The 26,786-nt window shown below is 41.8% G+C and overlaps 1 protein-coding gene across 2 annotated transcripts; it reads right to left on the bottom strand.

Moving 5' to 3' along the window:
- Positions 1-76: 76 nt before the first annotated feature.
- RRP1B (ribosomal RNA processing 1B) lies at positions 77-25,379 on the bottom strand. Of its 2 annotated transcripts, none has more exons than XM_069872495.1 (16): positions 25,212-25,379; positions 20,394-20,476; positions 19,442-19,499; positions 18,615-18,700; positions 17,476-17,537; positions 15,400-15,529; positions 13,693-13,757; positions 12,979-13,142; positions 12,255-12,346; positions 11,342-11,439; positions 10,809-10,828; positions 9,858-9,983; positions 8,314-9,062; positions 5,349-5,495; positions 4,591-4,657; positions 77-3,500 (listed from the first exon to the last, which is right to left on the bottom strand). In XM_069872495.1, the coding sequence occupies exons 1-16, from the start codon at positions 25,342-25,344 to the stop codon at positions 3,310-3,312; spliced, it is 2,271 nt and encodes a 756-aa protein (XP_069728596.1). In that variant the 5' UTR covers positions 25,345-25,379; the 3' UTR covers positions 77-3,309. The 2 variants fall into 2 exon arrangements, with proteins under 2 accessions (XP_069728596.1, XP_069728590.1); XM_069872489.1 differs by having other exon boundaries at positions 12,255-12,349; positions 25,212-25,378.
- Positions 25,380-26,786: the final 1,407 nt, after the last annotated feature.

Genomic DNA, 26,786 nt, shown 5'->3' with positions numbered 1-26,786 from the left:
TACTTTCAAGTGCCCTCCTTAAATGCTACCCTCCCATCTCCTACCCCCCAAATTTAGAGATACACAAAATACAATGTCCACAAAAAAAGATGGTTTATTGGACTAAAGGATGCAATGCTTAGACACTGTATTTGTATTAACAATGCTGTTGCAGAGGTCCAGAAAATGACACATGGATTTTTTCTTCTGCCTGTAATTAAGTCTAAGCACAGAAAATACATGATATAGAGGGCATTTGATGACACAGAGGGCATTTGATGCTTTCCAAGTCGCACAGCTTTGATAGACTATAAAAGATCTTGCATAGCCAATAATTTAAATCTAATATCAGCTTTTTGCCTTGCTGAATTAATTTTGTGCTTTTGAATTCTCTTGATGCTATAAATGATTATAAACTATTAGAGCTTGAGAAGTACAAAGTTGATCAAATTCACGACAAAAATGTAAAGACAATCATTACAAAACACTGTACCTCAAAATGTATGTCACACTAACTTGGACTCCAAACATTGCTGGCAGCTGCAGAGCTGGAATAACACTATGAAAAAAACCTATGAAGTGACATCAAACAGGTCAGATCAGTTTTTCTTTTCTCTTTCAGTACCCCTACATCTCTCCTTACAGTACCGTTGTGTCTGTGTGGTGGATATCCCAGGTATTACATGTATTTCTCTTTTTTTGTCTTCAACATTTATCAGAATTGTCACTACCCAAGTATTTTGGGGAATGTATTCCATTTAACACAATAATGCATATTAAACTGCATTTGAGAATGCAGACAATAGACACTACATCCATGTATTTACAAAACATTCCACCAGTTTCATGGCACAGATGGATTAAGCATGAATCCCAACAAGCAATCACATCACTAAAATTTTAGGCAAAAAACTGGCTGCCGTTTCTGCCCTCTCTGTTTAGCACTGGCAACAAAATATGTGGACAAGCAACAGGTTCAATGGATCCACAACCAACAGAAAAAGATCCAGACAACCATTTAAATACACTTCTGTAATAGGTTATATGTATTGAAACCAAAACCAAACAAAACCAAACCCCAATGTGCCCCGATCCTGGATTTTTCTGTGCACACCAGATCAAGCTACTGATTGTTTGCACCCATATCCTCAGAGGAATATGGCATCTTCAACCTAATGCAACAACAACCATGCATGTACAAATGCTTTTATGCATATTCCACAGGAGACTTCTCACCCACAGCACAAAATAAACAGTACAACACATTGAACAGTCTTTGTTAAATCCTACCATCATCTTGTCAAAAATACTGCATTATGATAATATACAATGAGATATTTTTAAAAAATTCAATGAACAATAATTGCTCAAACAGTAAGCATTATCAGTTTTATCAGATGTATTCTCCAGAGCTCTTTACTGATCAGTCAAACCAATAGAAACTAAACCAAAACCAAATGAAATTCAGTCCTTCACTTTAAATGAGAAAAGACAAAAGCAAAATGACTTTAACACTTCCACGGCAGTACCACAAACCATCGACTGTCACAAACTGAGTACAAAAACTGGCACGGATTAGAATTGAGCAACTGAGACCAACCAAGTACACAAGTACTGACGAAATTCTAAATGAGATACAAAAGAAGCAGTTTTAGTCCAGTTGCTTTTGGGGAGTAATCTGGCAGAGGACAGCCAGCATCAAAGAAAGGCAAAAAGTAGTACTGAAGTATGCAAAGAAATTACGTCATAAAATTTAATTTTGCTGGCTGACGTATCACAGAATCATAGGATGGCTTGGGTTGGAAAGAATCTTAAAGATCGTCCAGTTCCAACTCCCCTGCTACAGGCAGAGATATCTCCCGCTAGAAGCAGCTGAATGTTTACCAGTTTTCATGGCACATGGTAATGAAGCATATCTACCCTCTCTCTTATAGGATCTCAAAAGTTACTGGTGGGAAGCTTCATAAGTAGCTTTGCTCTGGCACCAGGCTGTGCTTTGAAGCTGAGCTCTAACACAAAGATCTGCTGCAAAGCCTTTGCCTCATTTGCATAATTAAAACTTCCAAAGAAAGATTTCAAATCTTCCAAACATATCAAGCGAGTTTTTATTTTCATTTCCTCTCCCCTTCCTCAAAGTTCCTGCTTGGAATACATTAATAGTCTCTCACAGAAATACACTCCATTCTTTAGCAAAGAAGCAATGAAAAAACTAAATACGCACTGTAGTAATAAAATATCCAAATAAAAATTTAACACAAGGAAACACTGCAGAAAGAATTCTTCTGGTTCTACATCAAAATCAAAACCAAGCTGCTTGTGCTGTAAAGTTTTACCCTGTACTGGCAGGCATCAAAGCTTTCCAAGAGATGTGCGTCCTAGCTGAAGATGCACTACATGGATCTAGCTCACTTCAGTACAATCAGAGGTTCATTCACTGAATGAGATCTGAGTTCTGGTAACATGTGGTGACACCAGCTGCTAAAGTAGAAAACTAGGAGTCTTGTCAGACCTTCAGGAAAGGCAGCATTAGGGGTAGGGGGTAGACCTGGAAATATCAAGGATTTCTCCTGCACGAGAGCATTATTTCAGTTACAGTAAAGAGAAGAAGTCAGCTTACAACATGACCAGTGTAAGTCAGCTTTGGCACTTGTGTCACTGAAAATAATGTGGCGACTGTTCCCAACCCAGCAGGCAACCAGCTGTGAAGGTTTGTTTGCAACAGTGACCACTTGAGCAGCTAGGCTTTTCTTACCCCAGGGAAAACTTACTTACTATCTGTAAAGCTACTCAAGCCCAGCTGTTATTAAATAGAGACATGAGGTAATCGTTATTTCCAGAAGAACAATTAACAGGATGCCAAGGGTGACACATGAAAAATGGTGGGGTAAGATTTTAGAATGCACGAGCGATGAGTAGGTTTAAAATCTACATTGCCTTTTTCCATTTTAAGCCCTGTCCAATGAAAGGCGGTTTAATAGCACAAAGCGCAAGTTTAAAAGAACTGGCTTAAAAGAAGTCACCAGGACAATCAAACCCTGAACATTCCTTAACTAAATGAATGAGTCTCTTGGGAATGAAATGAGCAGAGACCATACTTTTTAGATCAAACCTGAGTGGAGACTGGATTCCGTTTCTTTTCTGTAAATTGGCAAAACAAGTATTTCAAAATACAGCTGAAGTGGTGTCAAAATAGTAATGACCCAGGTCACAATCAGAATTTCGTATATACAATTGGTATTAACTTAAAAAAATAAAGAAGCTCAAAATACCTCCAGAGAACATTCTAGGTTAGCAAAATGTCCTGTACAAAAGTAGGCCACACTTGTTTGTTTAAAAGAAGCCCACAGCAGCTGGTCTCTTCTTAGCTGATACAGTAAATGGTTTCTTCGTTTGAGGCTCCCTTGCTGGCGTACCTGCGGGTGACTTCAGCACCCCGTGCCGGGGTTTCTGCTCAGGATTGAAAGCCACACGAGAGGGTCCCTCAGGGCTCACTAATATACTCTTGTCAGTCTTTTTAAATTCTGTTGAAAAACAAGCAAACAAGTTAAAAGAACACAACTCCTGGAATAACTGTGCCCATCAATGAGCTGTGGAACTGCTCAACCCTGGAAGTCTGCCATGGATCAAGTCCATCACTAATGACCAGAAGCCTAAGACTTTGCTGAAAAAATTGAGAGATGGTGGTGAAGCACATCTGTTAGCAGATTCCCTTTGAGAATGGGGTCTGCTGCAATCCACAGGGAGGCTGTGAACCATTGCTTGTGGCTCCACAGACCACCAGAGGCTCTGGGCCTACTCCTCAGATGTAAGTGTTCCAGTTAACCTGAAGAACACCACACTTGAGTTTAAAAGGTGATGATGGGTAAGAAGTGTCTCTACACTGACAGTTAAACAGCACTGCTCCATGGACTTGATTATCCTTTTTGCTGGTAGACAGGCATTGTTTTCTCTTTATGCAGCTGTGTTATATTAACATAAAGATATATATTTAAACCCACTGTTTTCCATTTGAATTTTGCCTACAACACACATCAGAGAGTTAAAAAAATTGCTAAATGAATATATGGAATCAACTTCTATGCTGTGGAGCACAACACTTATTTAACAGGGAAAACACTATCTGCTTACGTGTGGGATCCAGAGGGGAAATGACATTTACCTACCTATTACCACAAACAGCCATGGTAAAACCGAAACTTTGCTATCTTACAGCTTGAGCACATTAGCACCTTCATCCTGGGAAACGGATGTGAGCAACAAAGACTGGGATGTGTATATGTTTCGCTAAGAGGTGCTCTGCAGAGCAGGAAGGTGAGTCTCTCCCTCTGCTGCACTGTTTTCTATCCCCAGCGCTCTTCTGTAAGTCAGTACTGCAGAGCTTTGGCATCATGCACGTCTAGCTGTTGGGCTCAATGTCCTAAACCTTGCCATCTCCTCTGGACAGGAACATAAGGAAGGTTTATAAACTATATAGAACTATTGAGACAAAAAAGGCTCGGAATTACCCTGTTCTAAAGAGGTGGAGAGTAGAGGTGTGTATGAGTGCATACAGCTTCTCCCTTCCTCAGTTACAAGAGAGGCTGTGGAAACAGACTCATGTGTTAGACTCACCAGCAGTCATGTTTTTATTCAAGCCAAACGTGACTTTTTTGGAGCTGGATGACTGCAGCTTGTTCAGCTATAAGGCAAAAGAAAGACGTGAAATAAAATAAGATTTTAGAGCCAATGCTATGAGTTCTTTTAGCTTAATCCCATTAAAAATGATGCACAGCAGCCTACTTCCTTCGAGTTAGAACTCCTCCAACCCTCTGGCACTGACCCCTGCTAAGACAGGACTGTTTTTCTAGCCAAAAGCAAAAATATTTGTAGAAAAATCACATCCTGTCCTTCGTGTCATTACATAATTAAACAACAAACAAAAAGATATTTGTTTATTAAATACACTGGTCCCACTGCATTTGGGAATCAAAGAGAGCTTGAAAAGATATGTTAAAAAGGTTTAGGAAAGAGGGAAGTCTTTTGAATCCCTGTACTGTAGCATGACTGAAAGTCAATTTTATGCTCTTGCTTTCTTGATAAATGAGCAGGTTCAGAATGGCGTCCTTTCAACCAGAAGGTATTTTTGACAGCAGAGGGAAAGGAAGAAGAGATTTTAAAGATGCCTCCAACTCCTTTTCTGAACTTGTAGGGCCACGTGTGAATTTGTCTACAAGGAAACGCAATAGCATCTCCAGTTTTATCTGCCCATGTTAGGAAACTAACTCAGACTGGGAAAGACTGCATGAGTGAGGTCATGCCCTTCTCTGGGGCAGGTAGTTTGGGAAGAGACCTGTGCCCAGGCTTGGCTACCATCTGTGAGATCACATTACCTGCATGGATGCTCTGGTGGAAGAGATGGCGCATCTGGCTTTCTTGAAGAATACGGGCTTTGGTGAAGTTGATTTTTCAAATTTTACAAAATCACTTCCTGGTTTTGCTTTCCTTTTCTTTAATAACGATAGAGCAGCACCGCTTTCCTATTAAAAAAAAGGGAAATGAAAAGATGCTCTCAAGTACAGAAGTACTCTAGTTAACTATATCTAGTATAATGATCAATGCTCAGAGATTACCACGTGTGGCTTCTCTATAATATTGCCATAGCTGAGAGAGAGCTAGTTGGTAGTCACATAAGCTAATCATCTCTTGGGAGTTATCTTTGCATGGCTGAAAACAAAAGTTTAAGGCAAGCTCTGTGTAGAAATAGGAAGTTCACTGCAAAGCAAAGAAGGAAGAACTTGCAATATTTTTGCCTGGCCTGTCAAACATTTTTTCTTCGTGTGTACGAGGCTGCCTTAAAATTGACCCAGCTCTCCTGCACTATATATAACCAGCAAGGGCTGATTACATTTTTCCCTGCCCTTAAGCAATATCTCTTCTGTGGTACCTCTGGATGCATCAGATACAGAACTAACGAACAAACCCCAGATTTGGGCTAAGATGGAAATTTTGGAGAAATTAAAATAAATGGAATATGAAGTCTGTGTACGCTTTCAGGAATCCAGCTATTGTTTGCTGCCTCAAACTCATACCGAGGATTGCCATTTAAAGCAATCCTCCTCTCCAGCACAAGGCAATTCTTAGGACCTGTACTGGCAGTGCCACTAATGAAGTGCACCACTGCAGAACTTTCCAGCCTGTTTTCTATAGGGCCCAAATATCTGTGGATGACTGTGAGAGGAAGTTCGGCTACGGTTCCTATCAACCTACAGAAGTGAAATTCTGAAGGAAGTTTGCAGCCGTGTTGTGGAAAATGTCCAGGGGATATAGCCTTCTTCAATTTGAAAATCATTTCTGCTTTATTTAAAGTTAAAAAATATAAGTCTTCTAGCTTTCTGAGCTCTGGAGACAATTGCGAAATAATGCTGAACTTGTTTCATTTTTCCTCTTCTCCTTTGCCACCTCCCTCTTGATATTCGAAGCTAATTCTTTGGAAATGCATGGCGTCCTTGAAATCAAGAATCAAAACATGCCCCTCATGACTTCTGGCCAAAAGACCAGTATAATGTAACTAAACCCAGGAAATAAAATTACACATTATTTCTCAAGCAATGAAAACAAAATTAACAGAGCCTAATTTCCTCCATGTTTGTGCATTTTAGCTTTACCCTGCCCTCTTTCTTATACCAATACTCTCATTCCCCTCCTGACTCTACTCCTGACATTTTCCTCCTTGTCTCTGTCCCCTGGCTCCCACTCAACACACACACATCCACAGCTACCTGGATTGGGCAAGAGCGAGCAAATGATCTAGTGTCTCTGGAATTACACATGGGAAGAATGGACCCCTAGCCTGTCCGGCCAGCCAACACAACTTATGGAGTCATGTTGCCTTTCCCTCAGTGTCTACACTAATTTCTGCCAACAACTAATTTCCATGAAGCTTGCAGGAACTCCCTTGAGACTCTGTCACCAGTATTTGAAACCGTCGGTCAGTTGCAGCAAAGTTTTACAAATGGAGATGGGAGCGGTATTATCATATTTTCTTAGAAACTAAGCTTTTATAAAGAAAGAAAGGCAAGGTATGCAATGTGGAATATTTAGGCAACAGGGGACAAAGCCAACAGTTCCTACTTCAGAAGCCCTGCAGTGGGAAAAATGCAGTTTGCATAGTAGGGAGAGAAAAGTGCTTTGGTTCTTCTCTCGCAGTATTTCATCATGAAACAACAGAAAATGTCAAAGTTATTTTAATACTATTTAAGCAATGTTGCAAAACACATTTCTTTCTCCCTTGAAGGATGGAGTGGTTATATCAAATTAATATACGCGGTTGCACTACTTATAACTAATCATACGGTTTTAAACTGAAGTCAGAGCTGAGCTAATAGACTAATAACATGCACTGTTTAGTCAGAGGAAGATGGAGCTGGTTTGCATTCTGAATCTCATCTATGCTTTACGTATTTTCTTTCCATCAAAGTGAGATTGCCAGTAAGACTTCCAAGAATACTACTGAACCCCTAAATGTGTTTGGGTGAACAGACACAGAGGAAAAGAGCAGTTAAAAGAAGTTCAGTGGCAGGAGAGGGAAGAAACTCCTGCACTCTTTCTTTTTGCCATGCTACCAAAAAAACACAGTGCAAAATGCTTCTTGACCCTCAAACTGCTGAGTGAAATCAACCCTATTCTACCCATGGCAAGAAGAAAAAGGAGGTGGGAGGCAGAGGGGGAAGAAAACTAGCTTGGTTCCAAACTGCAAGACAAATTTTTGAAGACAACTACAATAAAGCCTTCCTAGTGAAAAAATATACAAGAATATATTCTTACATATAAGAACTGGATATCCATAAATGTAATCATACAGCCATTGATGACATTGAAGGTCTGTGTCCTATTGTCTGTTTGCTCTTACCCCAAATACTTTCCCCATACAGGATGAACAATTTGTTTAGGATGGTGAAATAAGCTAGCAAAAGAAGCCACTAATATGCCCTTTGTGAACACGCTGTAAGGTCAACCAGAGACCCAATGCAGAACAACCATTAACCCAGGGACCAAAAAAAGGGAACAAAAAAGAAGAAATAAAGCAACTCTATACCCTAACAAATCAAGTTTCAGCTAGAAGAGTTCCTTCAGCTGTGTAGCTGGCACAAGCTTTAGTGTCATTGTACAGGAGGGAGTAAAACTGTGGCTGTGTGTGTGGATTGCTAGGGAACTGAGTTCTTTTGGTGACAATGTATTGATAACATCAGCATGCAGCATGCCCACGAAGCCCCATGCTAAGAAAGCTAAAGTCAAATTTGAAAACAAGCCTGGCGGTTCAGGAAAAAGACAGAGAAAATAATGAGATCTACATACCCCCTTCCTGCTTTTCTTGCACGCAGTCTCCAGAACTCCATTAGCTTCAACAGAGTTTAGCACCTCTTTTACTTTTCTCTTCTTTTTCAAGGTTGCTGCTTTCTGGATGGAGCCTTTCATCCCTTCCAAACCGACTAGCTTTGTAGCTGTCTTCAACTTGACCTTTTTCAAGGGTGCAGATTCAGAGTCTGCATCTCCTGACAGGGTCCCCAGCAAGCTCTCCTTGTTGGATTTCACGTCACTTTGCTGCAAAAGGGTATCCCCATTCACCAAGACAGCCCCTGCTTTCTGCTTCTTCTTCACAACTTCAGGAGTTAATGGTGTGACAGATCGGCTGACATTCCCTGCCTCGCTGACATCAGCTGGTCCATTCTGACATGCTGGTTTTACAGGAACATTTTGCACTTTTGGGTTCATTTTCTTCAACTGACTCTTTTCACACGGTTCTGCGTCAGTTGGGCTGTGCTGTGCAGAGATAATGTGATTTTCTGTGGTGTCAGTGTCTACATTTGTGGTCTCATTGGCCTCATTTAATAGCAATTTCTTTTTCTTCCTTTCCTTGTTATTTTCTGGCACCTTCCCCTGGCTAAAAACATTAGATCCAGATGTTTCAGCTATTTCCTCCTCACAATTTCCATCAGCTGTTCCAGAAGCAGCACTTGGGCTGCCCTTCTTCTTCCTTTTTTTCCTCTTCTTCTGGTGAACTGATGCTTCCTTTGTACTTGACATCTCTTGTTCATCCTCCAAATCTACCCCAAAAAGAATGTCACATGACACAGACGTGAAATACGAAGGTACTTACAACAACTGAATTCTGTTCTTCCCCCCACACCTTGTTTTTCTTTTCTTCTTTTTTTTTAAGTAGGTGTACTATTTTCTTGCTATCAGCCCCCACAACAGTTATTTTAACAGCTGCCCAGGTCATTGCATTCCTCTGACGCCTGGCCTAATTAATATTTCGCTGATCTTGCCTTGTCACAGCCAACATCTAAGCCATTCCCTGTGGTAACCTTATTTTGTATAACAATATTTCTAGAAAAAGTTATTACCCACCTTTTAACCCCTCTGAAAGGCAACTCGAGTGTTCAGCAGTTTCATGAGATATTTTTGGGTACGATTTGACTCGTACCACGTCAATATAAGCTGTGATGCTAGAGGTACTTGCACCTAGTTCTCAGTAATTCTCTTCAACTTTCCAGAAACACACCCAAATTCCTATATTCTAACTGTCCTCGTATTTTAAGACAACTTGAATGTTTCTTTTTCTCTGCAGTAAATGCAGATGCTCAATGGAGCAATGCAAACAACTGCTTCCAGTTCTGCTTTTGACTGAAATTTTTGAAGTGATGCTTGCCTCAAAATTGGTAACAAAATATCCACTTTCAAAGAGACCTTAATTCACATTTAACCTTCATCACAACATACAAATCAGCACATCCTGAACAACAGGTTTGCTTTCTTCAGAACAGCTTATATCTGATATTTTGCCAAACGACACAAGTGACTGCAGATAGCATCTCTTCCAAAGGTTCATCTTGCCTTACCTTTTACTTTTTCCAACTTGTTTTTTTCCCAGGGCTTGGCAGCTTTTTTCTTTCGCCTTCCCCTGCTGAACTCATCATCATCTTCATCTGTAGAAACATCTTCGGGCAAATCTTGGGGGAAGATTCCTGTTGAGGAGGAAGGGTAAGATATCTGAAAACTGAAAGTTCTATTTCTATCGACAGTTATGCCATTCATATACAACACAACTCCCACAGAAAGAAAATCAACTCCTCATTCCCCACTCAACCCATTAGAAAAGCACATGAGTGATTCCTATTCAGGTAAAAATAATCATCTTTCATTTAAGGACAAAGTACTAGGGTTGCTCAAATGGTGACGAGGATTTGGTCACCCCACCAAAAATGTGTCATGTGTCTTAGTGAGATCTAAAAGGCCCCTATAAAACCCCCACAACAGCATTCTTGAAACACACATGCTGGAAATACTCCCATACAAGAACAGGCTGAGAGAGTTGGGGTTGTTCAGCCTAGATAACAGAAGGCTCCAAGGAGATATTATAGCGACCTTCCAGTACCTGAAGGGACTACAAGAAAGCTGGGGACAGGCTGTTGAAAAAGGCTTGTAGTGAAAGGACTAGGGGCAATGGGTATAAACTGGAGAGGGGCAGATTTAGACTAGACATAAGGAAGAATTTCTTCACCATGAGAGTGGTGAGGCGTTGGCACAGGTTGCCCAGGGAAGCTGTGGATGCTTCATCCCTGGAGGTGTTCAAGGCCGGGTTGGATGGCGCCTTATCTAGTGGGAGGTGTCCCTGCCCATGGCAGGGGTGTCAGAACTGGATGATCTTTAAAATCCCTTCCAACCCAAACTATTTTACGGTTTTATGATTCAAAAAATAAGAAAAAAAATTGCAATACACATTGTACAGGAACATTGCACATCCTTTAATGGAAAGAAACTGTTGTCTCTGCAAGCGACACAGTCCTTACCTTCTGCCAAGTCCTGGAACCTGGAGGTGAGGAGGAAGGGAGAAAAGGGAAAATAAAACAGTATTACTGGTTTAGTACCAATAATAACACTAGCAGCACTGCGTAACTACACTTTTTTTTCAGTTTGCCGAAATAGGAACAACATATCTTGCACGGGAAGTTACCAAGAGCTCTTTCCAGAAGAGATCTGCCTCAGAAATGCAAAACCTCAAACCAAACCACTGAAATTATTAAGAAAAGAGCAATTTGACACTTCTCCCATAAGCATAATTTGCATCACACTGTCTAATGTCACATCCTGCAGCATAAATCCACCCAGTGCAGATACACCTCAGCTAGCTGCAGCTGTCTAGTATCAATGAGGAACAGTAGCATAGGCTTCAGGCACCTCACAAGGGTTACACAGGGCTGTGAGACAAGCCTGCTCTCGTGACACAGTCAAACGTGACAGGACAAACGAGGGTGGGGAGAAAGCAAAGCAATAGTTGTTTAGGACAAGGTGGCACATGCAAGGTGTATTCAACACAACTCACTTTTTGACCAGCTTGTACAGGCGCTTTCTGTTAACAGAAGGTGTGTTTTTCTTGCTTGCCAATTCAAAGAGTTTGTCAGCAACAGCCTTATAATCAAACTGTTGGAGGAAAGTATGATATGGCTTTTCTTAGTTAGCTTATTCATGCAAGATAACCCAATGCTAATTATGTCAACACTTCAAAGGATGCCTGTGCTCCTGAACAGCCAATTCTTTTAAACCCCAAGTATTTCTTCTCTGTCGAAATTCATACCCCCTTCACACATGCACAATGACAGGTGGCTCCTTCATTAACAGAACAGCTAAACTCACTATGACTTTCACAAACATTCCTAACCTTAATTCTTACTCAAGAGAAGCCAACCAGCTTCAAAACTCACACAAACATTCAGCTAAATATCGCATTTAAAGTGAGTCACGTCCTAGTTTTTGCTTAAAAGCCACAAATGCGTGAAGCCTACCTGCCTGCATGTGTTTGATTGGTGGATCTGTCAAAAACACTACACTGCACTGAAGTGGGCCTGAAAAATCTCAAACTGCAATGTTAACCCCTCTCCTATGTACTCCATCATACTTCTCTTCTTATTGTCAATGAAACTTATGCTGATTGTTTCACCACCCACAGTGACTTGGCTTTCGCCACACATTTTTGAGCTCTTGAAACAGGAAGAGAGAAGTAGAAAAAAGGAGAAATGGGAGAGAGGGAAGAAGAATTCAGAATTTTAGATTGATTTATTTTCTTATAAACTACTCACAGAGTACATACTAAATAAATACCACCTTATGTTAAAGCAGATTAAAATTTTATAAAATGTTTATCTGATTAACACCCTTTACTTCCGTACCTTTTAAAAGGGACAGAAAAAAAGAAACTAGGGGGAGAACGTCAATGACAAAGCAAGCAAGCCACAAACCTGAAGAACTGCCCCAATACCATCATCATCATCTTCATTAATATCCTCTGTTTTTTCAGAGCTCTGTGCTGATTTTCTTGACAAACTTCTGTCTGCTATTATAAAAGAAAGACTGAATATTAATGCTTAGCTGAAACAAACTGAGATAGCATGTGCTGCTCTGATTGACAGAAGATCAAGTGCACTTTTCTTCATGCTGTCTTGTGAGCCTGGACTGACTCAAGTACTTAATATCACTGTGATGTCATACACAACTGTGGAATTATTTAAATGCCTTTTAAAAAACTGCCCCTCTTCCAAATTACATCTGGATCAAAAACTTCCCTGCCCAGTTTTGTTTTTTTTTTTGATTGGTTGGTTTGGGGTTTTTTTGTTTTGTTTTGGTTTTTTTTAAATTTAAAACACCCACAGAATGCCAAAACCTCATCTTCTTCAAAAATGTTATGGACATCGAAGAGTCAAAAGCCAGACTGGGTTATCACCTAGTGCTGTTGATATCAGAAAGCTTATATTGCCTGGTTTTAAAGAGACCATTGATTTTTGCAATGCATTCTTTTGGGGTCACTTTGTTTAAGCACTTCCGAAGGGAAGACGGGAAAACACAATTATCCTTACAACACCTCGAACACATGTTTGACTGGATCAGAGCAGAAATGTATTTTTAAGAAACAGATTTATAAATCCTAGCAAGAGCAACCAAGGCCATTCAGAACTTCCTCCTCACCTTTAGTGTTAAGCATCTCTTCGCTTTCCTGTTTGTCTTCTTCAGACACATCCTCCTCATCACTGTTGCTACCCAGCTCTTTCATTAGGTCCTCGATGGCATAGGGGGACTGATCCACAATGACCTCAAAGATACCAGTGACTATGGCAGGCAGCACACCTCGTCTGCATTACAAGAAAGCAGGGATGACAGTTGAAAGGCAGAAGCATACACAGCCTCCCCTCTTATGTTAAAAAACATGGAAATTTGAGGGACACAGGGAAAATAGGTAAGAAAGAATCTGGCTGATCATCACTTTCATCTCATAATGAAAGCGAACCTTTTACTTCTGAAACAGCAGTCCTTTAATCCAAATAGTGTCCTGCCAATGTTACTCTCTTAAATTTCACTGTGTTTATATGCTGCTCTGCGTTACACTTCAACAACAAAGATTCTAACCCACTCAGCTGTCCTATGCATGTTTAAAATAAACAAAACCATACAAACCAAATCAACAGATTGACATAGCTCTTATAAATCCATGAAGGTTATCTATAGCTTTGATAAACACAAGCTACCTTCAAATAACTGTGCACATCATTAGTAAAATATCCTTCTTTTTCTACAGTCTGAAGTTACTCTATAGCTCTTCTTCAATCAATTTATTACCTCGTTGAGTGGTTTAGGCAGAATTTCTTAATTCTTAAAACATATTTATAATTTCATTAAACTTACTCCTTTGATTTGACAGCAATTTTGCAGAAAGGTTCGATGAACTTGAGATTCTGGTCTGCCGTCAGCTACATGATTAGAAAGAAAAAAGTTATTAGTACAGTAAATATTGCATGTGTACACTCAAATTCACGAATATTTGGTGTAGAGGGATCTTTTTTAAGAAGTTAAGTCAAAGTCTTTCAGCATAGCGTCTAATTCCAATTCATAGGAATATCCAGCGACTTTTTGTTACCACTAACTTCCAGAGATATTCCCTGGGAGTGTCATAAAAACACTGACTGCTTGGCAGACTTTATTGTACTGAGTAATGAAACATAACAAAGCTTCTTCTTTAAGATATAGAAAGAGGCAGGGAAAACTTAAATAATTCTGTGTTCTTTCACAAAGAATGTCTGTAGGAGACATGAATAAGTTCTGGACTTCCCTTAACTGGACCGCTTGGACCAAAACACCAGCAGCTACAGTAGTACTAAAGATAAAAATCCTTCCTTAAGTTCAATTTATGAGTGTCAGCTGGGATTTCAAATAGACTAGGGAAAGAATTTCCCATGCTCCCTGTGAGTGGCTTAGTTACAAAATGAAGATTTTGTGACTGTGGAGTTGAAGAAATTATTTGACCTCCAAGGCACTTCTCTTGGGCAGACATTTTCTCTCTCAACATTCCACAACCCAGAACCACAAAACCTGCAGACAGGAGTGCTTTCAACACTGACTGCACGGAATGCAAACGGAAAATTGTTAACAGCTTCATCCATAGCGAGGAAATGTATCAGATGCCAGAAACAAGAAAGAGGAGGTACATGAGCAGAAGCCTGGAACCAGGAACAGAGACACGGCACTAACAGGCTTTCAGTTGCTGCAAAACTCTGCATCGCTGTAACATCAGATTTAAGGTGGAAGAGGGAAGATTTAGATTAGATATTAGGAAGAAATTTTATCCTGTGAGGGTGGTGAGGCACTGGCCCAGGTTGCCCAGAGAAGCCGTGGATGCCTCACCCCTGGAGATGTTCAAGGCCAGGCTGGATGGGGCTTTTAGCAACCTGGTCTAGGGAGAGGTGCCCCATGGCAGGAGTGGTGGAACTGGGTGATCTTTAAGGTCCCTTCCAACCCAAACCATTCTATGATTCCATGAAAATCAAGGGCAACTGAAACAGCAATACAAAGCACAGAAAGGCAGAGGTCATCAGCAAACCAAACAACTGGATGTAGAGGGTGAATTGCTCAAAGCACAGCCAACAATGTTTGAAGCCAACAATAAAAAATATCAGACACCTTTGAAAGATCACTTTCTTCCTCTATTTAGGTATAATATACAATCAGACAAGAGCAGGCTTTATGCCAGTTTTTGCAAAAGCAAAGACTGGCAAACATGTTCGCACAACGGAAATGCTGTTATGTCCTTTCAGTTGAAACAATCAAATGAAAACGCTCTAACTCTTCTATCACTATTTCCAACCTCAATTTGGAGCACCATACCACTATTCAGTAACTTGAGAGAAACTACTATATTCTCACTGTCTACATGAAGACATGAATAAAAGTAAAAGCATAAATTGTAATAAGTCACTTTCTTCATGCTTATTCAATGCTGCTATGCTACATTTCAAATTGGTAGAACATACATAATCTAAAAATCGTATTTCTTCTAAAATGCTGCCTGCTACAGTTAACATTGATCAGAAGGAAAATGACAGTGTATCTTCTAACCTCCTTTGCACCAACTTTAGCTAATTCATCCAGATAGATATCAATGAGATGTAATTTTATTCCCATGGGAGCATTGCTGTCTGGGTCCATAACTTCCTTCATCAGCAGCTGCAGGAGGAGTTCAATTAGACTAGGAAATAAAAAAGAGAAGAAAAAGAACAAGATATTAATATGCAATTGCTCCTGTTCTGTTTGCTTTGACAACAAATCCTGGTCATTCAGAGTTTTACCAGTTCTTTAAGACCACTGTCCAACACTCATAAGAAATAAATACAGCGATTAATTTTCACATCTTCAAGCTAACTTTAATAAAAATCCATCCATAATCAGAACTCCTCAAAGTCTGGATGATTTTGTAGCATCAGACAATCCACTCAATGCAGTTCGCTACAGTGAAAATCACCGTTTTAAAATTCACACCTTAATCTGGACTGAAGTTTATTCTGTCACATGATTGAGAGCTTCTGCTATTTGAGCAGGTCGTTCCAAAGACACAGCTGTCACATCTATCCATTCCATCCCTGGTGGGTAACACCTCTTATCTCTCAATTTTATGAGACGATTTTCATTTTGATGCACAGTCAAGAATTGCATTTAACACTGACACTTCTCAAACTCATTTCAACTGTGTAGGCTTTGCCTTGGTTAAAGCATGTTATCCACTGTCATTTAAAGCAAAGCAATTATGCTGAAGAACAGATCGAGGGCTAAGACAGGCATAAAAACCCCAACATCACAACAGCTCAAGCCAGAAGTGACTGAGCTATGTACAAGTAGGACTCTGGCTCTGTTCAGTTATTGACTCCGGAGTGCCAACAAATACTGCCGGAGTGACATGGCTCAAAGGGACATGCTGGCATTGCTGCATCTAAGCAGCACTTGGGAGCTTGTTTTTTTTCCCTAAGGCTATTTTTCTTGCTATCTTTCAGGAAAGTGAAGCTTTGTATATTCCATGTCTTCTCCCCTGGCGTTCTGTGGGACCTCCTGCAATTTTGCTGAGAACGAAATTTCACGTTCCACTGAGAATCTGAAGCATTACAAATCCATAAACATTATTTCAGATTTACTTTAATACTCCTTTCTTCAAAAGCAAATAGAAATGGAAGAGATACTAGTCAGCTTCTGCGCTCCACCTAGGGAGGAGAGGCAGCTCTTGAGCTCCCTCAGTCTGCAAAGAAAGGAATCACGATCTTTTCCCACATGGCCTCTTGCGGTGAAGGGCCTCCTTCAGCCTTCACCCCTACAGTGAAGCAGGAAAAAGGGAGCCTGAACACCTTGTCAGAGATGAGTTATGGTGACCTAGCCTCTGCCATAGGAATGTGCGTGTGGAAGATGGACTTTGGCTTTATTAAGCCTCCTCTCACACTTTCTGTTCTTGTCAAGGAGCATTTTCATCTCTCCAACCTCTGGGCATTTACTCAATGCAAAATCAGAGTAGAACAGACAGGATGGGGTGTACTTCAGCTTTGCATTCCTGTTTCCACAAAAACATGCTTGTATGCATTCTGCATTTCAGAAGAAATTTCTGAATTTCAGAGAAAGAAAGGATAACCTCAACAAGCAAGAAGGCAGTTTACAATTAAGGAGTTCTGTATTACCAAAAGACAAGTCACCATGATTAAACACAGTAAAATAATTTTTTTTTAAAAGTCACAGCCAATCAGAAAAACAGCACAATCCAAACAAACTCCTTTTTTTGTGTGTTTTCTGAGATGCAGGTTCCTTATCTGATCTCTCCATGGGTGATACTCAACTGACAGCTCAGCTAAATCAGTCAGATCGAGAAAACCTCACTATAAATCTAGAGCCCTCAGATTTCACAACTGCTTGGAATATCACTAAACAGCTTAGGTGAACATGAGAGTTAATGATTACAGTGTGAACTTAATCAAGCATAACATCTAACTTTGTTTCTAAGCTACATATCATAAGTAATCTGGAAAAGGAACAAGCCTTAGTCTTAAGGCTTCAAGACTTTCTCTGTGGAGAAAAAGGATCTATTAAATGAAAATACATTTGGTAAAGGTAAATTGGGCAACTTCTTCATGATGCATCTACGTTCAGAAACCTGCTTACCTTTCATCCCATTCATTTCTTTTCAGTACTTCAAAGGATTGCCTCAGAATCCTACGCATTAGCTGCAAAGTACAAAGTTTATTATACATGTTGTTCATGAAAGCAGATAAAGGAGTTACTGCAATATGAACAGGCTTCTTAGTAAAACTCTTTGCAGTGCAACAAGGTGGAAAGCTTCCCCACATGAACATTTTGACAGAGTTGTCTTTCATGGGGAGCAACAGAAGGATGCTGTGAAGCTCAAAAGACAATAAACGCTTTTTGTATCCTAAGCCCAGAAAAAAACACGAACATTTCTACTGTCTAGCTTTCTCTTGCTCCATCACCTCGATTTCTTCATTAAAGTGCTGCCAAATCTAAAAAACCCCACAGCCTGAAGTGGAGTCAAAAACATGGGACAGATGACAATAATAATAATTAAATTTACTTGAAACTTGTGCTAAGAGACAGACACATGTAAAACAGCTAAATTAAACTGACTAAAAATACCTGGTTTCTGCTAATATTGAGAAACAAAAAGCAGGAGTCAAAGAAGATGATTAACGTGATTTTGACAAAGTTAGGTCTTTTAAAGATTCTTCTCTCAACAATTTTACTATTTGTTTTAATATAGTGTTTCCTATAGAAAGAATTCTGATAGCTGAATGTACTACAGTGGATGCTTCAGTGGTGGAAAGTTTGGGTTCTAGTGACAACTACTTTAAACAGTCATAAAAACCTCTTTAAATGGTCTGATCTAAATAAGTGACGCTGATACACTGTCCTCTGAGATACTATTTATATTCTGTATGGAATTCCATAAGAAACATTCAATAAGCACTTGGACAATGCCCTCAGACACATGGTGTGGTGTGAGTGTTGGGTTTGTCCTATGTAGGGACAGGCGTTGGACTTGGTGTTCCTTGTGGGTCCCCTCCAACTCAGGACGTTCTATGATTCTATGTTATAAAGAAAGGCAAACAAAGAAGCATTTGCAGCATGGCATAAAACACAATTGCTTTTAGGTTTGCAGTGATGAGTGAAAGCCTTTGAAACAAATATCTCTTGTAATGCATCAAGAACATCTTACAACGTGCATAAATACATGTGTGCAGACAAAGCTGCCTTCCAGGAAAGATCTATAAGAGAGTCAGCATTACCATATAGTACTTATCAAGACGCAGACTGTCTATCCCAGTCCACTCACGGTTCATAGTTTGCCAAAATGTCTGAATGAACAGGTGTCCTGTAAGAGAGTAAGAAAAAATATCTGCAAGCCTGGCACAATAATTTATTTTGCTAACTGAAAAGACCCTCAAGAAACCACTCCAATGTAAGAAAGGGAGGTGTTTCCCTAGGAATTCATCTAGTGACAGGGATAGAGCTATAGGAAGAAATGCTTGAGACTGGTACAAGGACAAATCAACTAAACTTCAGAACAACACAAGAAAAGGCACATAGCTACTTTTAAAGACAAATGCAATTACAGGGACAACTTTGTATCTGTTTTGTGTTATATACAAAGAAGTTAAGCAAAATATCAGTTCCGTACTCATTTCTACCCATGCAAGTTCTGACATTGACTGAGCCCTTAATTTCAAGTGCATTTCGAATACTAGGTGCTGAACTGATAAGCGGGCATATGATATATCATGAAACAAAGTCAGGCTTGAGTAGAAAATACACAGAACAAGCAAGTCTACACAGAACAGCAGAGTAAAGGGACAAGTTCTCTGTGCTACCCACCCTGCAAAGTCTCACCTCTATCACACCAGAGATACAGCTACTCCCCTGCAACAATCAAAAGCAAACTGCATCTCATGCTTCCCCTAATGCAATCACACACACCCCTTTGACAAAAAACAAAGCAAAAAACCAAACCAGCACCCCTATCTGACTGTCTCTATTCTGACATTGTGATAGTGGTCCCAAAATCACTGAAGATAAAAGCACCTCACAAGGCATTAGATAATAAAATAGTACTTACGAGCCTCTGTATTCTGAAAAACATGGATAAGCTGTGAGATATTGTCTGCAAGTTCCTCCTAGAAGTAAATAAACATGGTTAGTATAGCATAATGAGAAAACGGCAAGTATGAATATCATGAAACACCCCTCAAAATTAAAAATTGCCTCATACAGCTGCTCTACTACTGCACTTATCCTTCCACTAGTATTAGGTAAGTGTAAGAGAAGATTCGAGGGTGTCAAGTCCTGTTCATTTCACCAAATCTCTGCACAAATCATCTTTTTGACAACAGAAGAAAAAAATCACATGGAGGAAAATCCCATGTATTTGAATTAACAAATGATGTACAACTTTAGGGGTACTGTTTTCATATAGCTTAAGTGTAGGTGGAGCTCTCTGAGCTACGTACGAGATAAACCTTGCTCACAAAAACAGAGAAGTGACTTGAAAACTGTTTAGGTGAGGTTATTAAGACCTGGTACTCCAAAACTGGTATCTTTTGAAAGCAGGGAGACAAACTAGTAGCAGCTGACAGAAGTCAGTAGGAGAGAGAAGTGGTAGCAGAGGCGGTGCCACAGAACTAACAAAAGAAAAGGAAGTGTGAAACTTTCAAACGAGGCTAACTAAAAGCTGCACGCCTGCTGCAGGTGAGGGCAACCTGGTGTTACTGCTCGAGTTCCAGCAAATCAATGCACTTCACAACAGTATATATTTCAGTTCTGGTCTTGGAAGGTAAATAGCTACACCTGCCATTTGGAGGGGGACTCCAAACACAATGTCCTTCTGTTCGTATGGTGGGGATCACTGAGGCACAGTCACCTCTCCCGCACTTGTCACATACAAGCAGCAGGGGAAGAAAAAACAGTCAGCAAAACTCACTAAGGTAATTGTCACTATTCTAAATTAGCATGTCCCTATAGTATATTTTACAACAGAACCACTCAAGCAAATATAAAACCGGTTACCATACCTGTAACAGAGGTTTATCCTGCATCCACATACAATAGAACAGGCCCTTCCATATTTTTAGGAGTTCTTCCTGGCTGAAGCCACCTATAGAACAGAAGAAGTCTGAATGAAAACAAAACCCCCCATATTTCCACCAAAATATTTTCATGTAGTTCCCCTGCTTTTTGCTTTCTTCTTTGTTTTTGTTATATTCTCTTGGGTAAATGTGGATTCCTACTGTAAGCACACTAATTTGGAAGGCAACATGGCCTAGTTCAGTGATTTAATGACTCTAAGCTTCTACCTAGTACCAAACTAACAACAATTCCAAAGAAATCCCAGATGACATGAGATGAATGCTAAGATAATTCTGATAAATCTCTCTGGCATATTTTTAGCACCAAGTCTGAAAGATATTTTTAATGAGGGCATCATATCTCATTTTGCAAGATTAGTGATGTGCAAATCCTCAAACATAACTGACCTGGCTTTTTCATTTGTTTGGTTTTTTTGTTTGTTTGTTTGATTGTTTTTAAATGAAGTCTCACTTTACCAATAGTTTTGTTCCTTATGAGGGGCTTGTTTTAATAGAATAAACTTCTATCAGTCAACACATTTATCTCTATAGTAAAATGTATAACCAAGTAGTGTGATCAACTATAACGAAAATACTTTCATTACAGTCAGTCAAGATACAGCACCACCTGAATTTTAACAGCAAAGAATATTTTACTATTAACAGCACCAAAATTAACATTCTAGTCAAAATCACATATTGCAGAAGGAAAGTACGTTGCTCAAGAACGTTTCAAAAACCAGATTATTCATGTCATCAAATGCATTTCTGGGACATAAAATTATAACAGTACGGTGTTACAAGGTAGCCACAATAACCTACTACAACTATTTTCAAACTACACCCTATTAGAGTACTCCCAAGTAAAGTAACTTCAAGAAAAATCACGTTAAAAAAAGCAATCCCCTTCAGTGAGCTCAAATGTGCTCTAAAAAGATCACTGCGGCTTTTGAGAAATTTTCATGGGTCTGCCAATTAAAAAGGTTGAGATCCAGCGCTAGATCTAAATTGAGTACCTCCTCCTCCGACCAACTCATTTGAAGGCAATTATCACTACCGCATCATTCCTCACTCAGACAAAAACCTGTAAACTTATTAGTTAAATCATCTACAGTCACACTTGCTTAGAAGGAAAGAAGCAGAGTTGAGTAAAGCAAATACACAAAATGCTATGTAGGAAGAATTATGTCTAGTAATATTAAGCATTAGTTATAGATTTAACTTAGATTTGGCAGTACTATTAACTATGAAACAATTTGATTCACTGATTTAATATTCATTGAAATATTAAAATTAATAACATTTCCTAAGAGAATTATATGCTACCTCCGTAGCACTAAGAAGCAGGTTTAACCTCACGTGCAGCAGTAACTCTACGGAGCCATCAGATATTAGGCAGGGGGGTGACAGCTGCTACCTATAAAGAGAACACAGACTTCCACAGGGTTGCTTTTCACATACAGAAGGCTTTTCAAAGTATCCTAAGCAGTCCTCTGTCACATGGACCCTGACCAAAATGTTTTAGAGCAAGTTTCTTATCCTAGTCACTAAAAATTAGTTTCAAGATTGTGTTTTCCGTTTTCTACCATCATCCACAGCTGGGAAATAATCATTCAAACAAGGTTATTCTAAAACCTAAATCTACTGCATTAGCACCCACAGTGCATAAAACTGAATGCCTTCTTTACATTAAAGCTACCTTGAGAAAGATTTTGTTTTTAGGGCTTGAATGGAAACTCTGTCCCTGTGGACAGTGTGGGAGCTTGGAATAGTCATGCTACAAGCACTGACTGAAGACGTGTGACTGCTAGCATTTCTGTTTGGAAGTTATGCTGTTTTGATATTGCTATCGGTAGAATTGTTGCAGTTTTTCCTATTCTAGATTCTCCCTAAGGACTAGATTCACATGGGCACGTTTCAGTGGAAATTCCTCAAACCCTTCATAGATCTGGGCCCAAGTCAGTGTAGCTCTGTCAGATAAGAAACCCGTCAGCACTTAGTTCCTTTTCCCAGATAATGTGATAGGATGAGTGGAAATGGCCTCAGGTTACATCAGGGGAGGTTCAGATTGGATATTAGGAAAAATTTCTTTCCTGTAAGAGTTGAAGCATTGGAACAGACTGCTCAGGGAAGTGGTGGAGACACCATCCCTGGAGGCGTTCAAAAAATGTGCGGACGTGGCACACCAGAAGATGGTTTGGCAGGCATGGTGGTGTGGGGCTGATGGATGAATTTGACGATCTTACGAGTTTTTTTCCAATCTAAATGATTCTATTATTCTATGACTGTGAGCTTCAATAGTTCTGTGCCTCCTGCAGAGTTTATCTCCTTGTTAAAAATTAAGAACTCTAGCTCTTTGAAGAAGTTTCCCGTAACTCACCCTCGGCACTGACTACTGAGCAGTCCTGTCTACTCTGAAACTTTTGACGGAGGCGAATGTCACCGCCTCCTTCAAGAGTTAGCATAGAATCATAGAATAGTTTGGGTTGGAAGGGACCTTAAAGTATCACCTAATTCCAATCCCCCTGCGATGGGCAGGGGCATCCCACTAGATCAGGCTGCCCTGATCTGCATGATCCTGCATATTCTTAGCTGCTCAAGTCAGAGTATCCAGCTGGGTTACCCAACATGTGAGCCTCACTGCTCTCGAAATGCTGCACGGATATAATGCTGCTATATAATAAGTTTTTTTAAAAAAAAATCTCTCCTGAACATAATGCTTTCTCTCTGAGTCCAAAGAAGTTAACCTCCTTTTTTAATATTACTGGCTTGAATAGTAAAAGCAAGTACATCTAACAGCACTGAAATTAGTCACCCTTGTTTCTGAGTCACCTGCATTTCATGGTGGGCTGACCTTACCATGAAAAAGGTTCACCCCTCAGCTGACAATATCACTGTGGTGGTTTTCCAGTGGTTTAAGGCATTCGTTTGACATGCAATCTTTTCCCTGGGTTAGGGCACTCCTCTCCATCTGATGAGCTACTTCCACAAACTTACAGGAATCCATACTTTGCACTGGGTTGCTTAGCAGAAAATGGTAGAATGGTTTGGGTTGGAAAAGACCTTAAAGATCACCCAGTTCCAACCCTCTTGCCATGGGCAGGGACACGTCTCACTGGTTCAGGTTGCTCATAGCTTCATTCAACCTGTCTTGAACGCCTGTAGGGATGGGGCATCCACAACTTCTCCAGGCAACCTGTTCCAGCGCCTCACTATAAGATAATGTCTTCCTAACATCTAATCCAAATCTCCCTCTTTCAGCTTGAAACCACTACCCCTCATTCTGTCACTGCACTATCTGATAAAGAGCCCTTCCCCAGCTTTCCTGTAGCCCGCCTTTACAGCTTCTAGCAGGTCTCCCCAGAGTTTTCCTTTCTCCAGGCTGAAGAACCCCAACTCTCTCAGCCTGTCCTCACAGGGAAAGTGTTCCAGCCCTTGGCTCATCCTCTGGTCTTGCTCTAACAGATCCATGTCCTTCCTGTGCTGCGGACTCCAGAGCTGAACACAGCACTGCAGGTGGGTCTCACAAGAGCAGAGGGGCAGAATCCCCTCCCTCGCTCTGTTGGCCACGTTCCTGTTGATGCAGCCCAGGATTTGGTTGGCTTTCTGGACTGCAAGCACACATTGCTGGCTCAAGTTGAGCTTCTCAATCGTATGTCTAATCTATATACTGCAGGCCATTATAACTTGAATATCTTGAACTGGAACAGGCTGCCCAGGGAGGTGGTTGGGTCACCTTCCCTGGAGATGTTTAAGGCACGGGTGGACGAGGTGCTGAGGGGCATGGTTTAGTGATTGATAGGAATGGTTGGACTCGATGATCTAGTGGGTCTCTTCCAACCTGGTGATTCTATGATTCTCATCCACCAATACAAATATACGATCTGCATACAGGACTGGATTCACTCTGGATCATCTCAGGGCGTTTACATCCTGTTCACAGATGCAAACTTTCCTGTGATGAAATACACACATAAAAGCAAAAAACTAAAAACAACCAAGAAAAAAATTAAAGAAAAAAAGCCTGAAAGACCCCCTAGGTGGCAGCCCGGTGGTGCAGGATGGGTCTGGGAGCAGGCAGAAGGCACAGCGCCACACACACACGCTGCCCAGTGCTCTAGTGCCAGCTACAGGTTCTGCAGCCCCGTTGTGGCCCCTGCAGCCCCTCTACAGCTGCTACTGATGCTGCAGCTCTTCTACAGCTGCTACGACTCCTCCGTAGCCCCTGCAGTGCCTCTACAACCCCTCTGCAGACCCTCTACAGCTGCTACCACCCCTGTAGCCCCTCTATCGCTGCTACCATTCCTCTGTAGTCCCTGCAGTCCCTCTACAGCCCGCACAGACCCTCTACAGCTGCTACAAACTCTACAGCCCCTCTGCAGCCCCCACAGGCTCTCTGTAGCCCCCACAGCCACTCTGTGGCCCTTCTGTAGCTGCTACCACCCCTGCCGCCCCTCTGTAGCCCCGGCAGCCCCTTTGTAACCTCTGCAGCCCTCTGCAACCCCTCTACAGCCCCTGCACCCCTTCTATAGCCACCGCAGCCCCTCTGTAGCCCTTCTGTAGGCGCTCTATAACCCCTGCAGCCTCTCTACAGCCCCTCTACAGGCTCTGCAGCCCCTCTGTAACCCCGCTACAGCCCCTCAGTAGCCCTTCCACAGCCCCTCAGTAGCCCTTCCACAGCCCCTCAGTAGCCCTTCCACAGCCCCTCAGTAGCCCTTCCACAGCCCCTCCGTAAATCCGCTCCCCCCCTTCCCCGGTCCGCACCGGCGGGGCGCTGTGTCCGGACGCCGATGTAGCCCCGCAGCTTCTTGAGGGCTCGGTCTCGGATGCGCTTCTCGTTGGCGGCCAAGCGCTGCGCGAACTGTATCTCGGGCGGCTGCAGGGCGGCGGGGGCCATGGCCGGTCCCTCTCCCTCCTTCGCTCCCTCTCCACACGCGCCGCGCCCCGCCTGATGCCGTCACCGGCACCGACCGTCGCCCGCCCGGCTCGTCACGGGCCTGCGCGGCAGCGTCGGCGCTTCGGAGCCGGCTCCGCCTGGCCCCGCCTCGGAGCTGGGAGAGGCTGCGGAGAGGCCTCCGCCCCGCAGGGCGGTATCGGCGCCACAGAAGGAGCGGCGCCTCGAAACGCTGGGGGAAACCGCGCTCTGAGAGGGGTATCCTGTCTGCCTTTCAAAAAACCGCAATTACTGGGCTGAAACTTAACTCCGCTTTAGCCTAATCATAGAATCATAGAATAACCAGGTTGGAAGGGACCCACCAGATCATTGAGTCCAACCATTCCTGTCAAACACTAAACCGTGCCCCTTAGCACCTCGTCCACCCGTGCCTTAAACACCTCCAGGGAAGGTGACTCAACCACCTCCCTGGGCAGCCTGTTCCAGTGCCCAATGACCCTTTCTGTGAAGAATTTTTTTCCTAATGTCCAGCCTAAATCTCCCCTGGCGGAGCTTGAGGCCATTCCCTCTTGTCCTGTCCCCCATCACTTGGGAGAAGAGGTCAGCACCTTCCTCTCTACAACCTCCTTTCAGGTAGTTGTAGAGAGCAATGAGGTCTCCCCTCAGCCTCCTCTTCTCCAGGCTAAACAACCCCAACTCTCTCAGCCGCTCCTCATAAGGCCTGTTCTCCAGCCCCTTCACCAGCTTCATTGTTCTTCTCTGGACTCGCTCCAGAGCCTCAACATCCTTTTTGTGGTGAGGGGCCCAGAACTGAACACAGGATTCGAGGAACAGTCTCACCAGTGCCGAGTACAGAGGGAGAATAACCTCCCTGGACCTGCTGGTCACGCTGTTTCTGATACAAGCCAAGATGCCATTGGCCTTCTTGGCCACCCGGGCACACTGCTGGCTCATGTTCAGTCGCTGTCAACCAACACCCCCAGGTCCCTCTCCTCCAGGCAGCTTTCTAGCCAGACTTCTCCCAGTCTGTAGCACTGCACAGGGTTGTTGTGCCCCAAGTGCAGGACCCGGCATTTGGCCTTGTTAAACCTCATGCCATTTGACTCTGCCCAGCGGTCCAGCCTGTTCAGATCCCTTTGCAGAGCCTCCCTACCCTCCAGCAGATCAACATTGCTCCAACGTTTTGTAATAGTTACTGCTTCTGGTATCATTCTCAGTAGTCTTTTATAGAATCATAGAATCAATAGGTTGGAAATAAGAGACCATCAAGCCCAACCGTACCTGTCTACTACTAAATCATGTCCCCGAGCACCTCATCTACCCACCTTTTTAACACCTCCAGGGGTGGTGGCTCAACCCCTCCCTGGGCAGCCTCTGACAGTGCTTGATAACCCTTTCTGTAAAGAAAGTTTCCCTAATGTCCAATCTAAACTTCCCCTGACACA

Source organism: Phaenicophaeus curvirostris, chromosome 1 (assembly GCF_032191515.1).
Source record: "Phaenicophaeus curvirostris isolate KB17595 chromosome 1, BPBGC_Pcur_1.0, whole genome shotgun sequence".
Classification (NCBI taxonomy): Eukaryota; Metazoa; Chordata; class Aves; order Cuculiformes; family Cuculidae; genus Phaenicophaeus; species Phaenicophaeus curvirostris.
The sequence above is the reverse complement of the archived record's forward strand: the minus strand, read 5'-3'. Positions and strand labels throughout refer to the sequence as shown.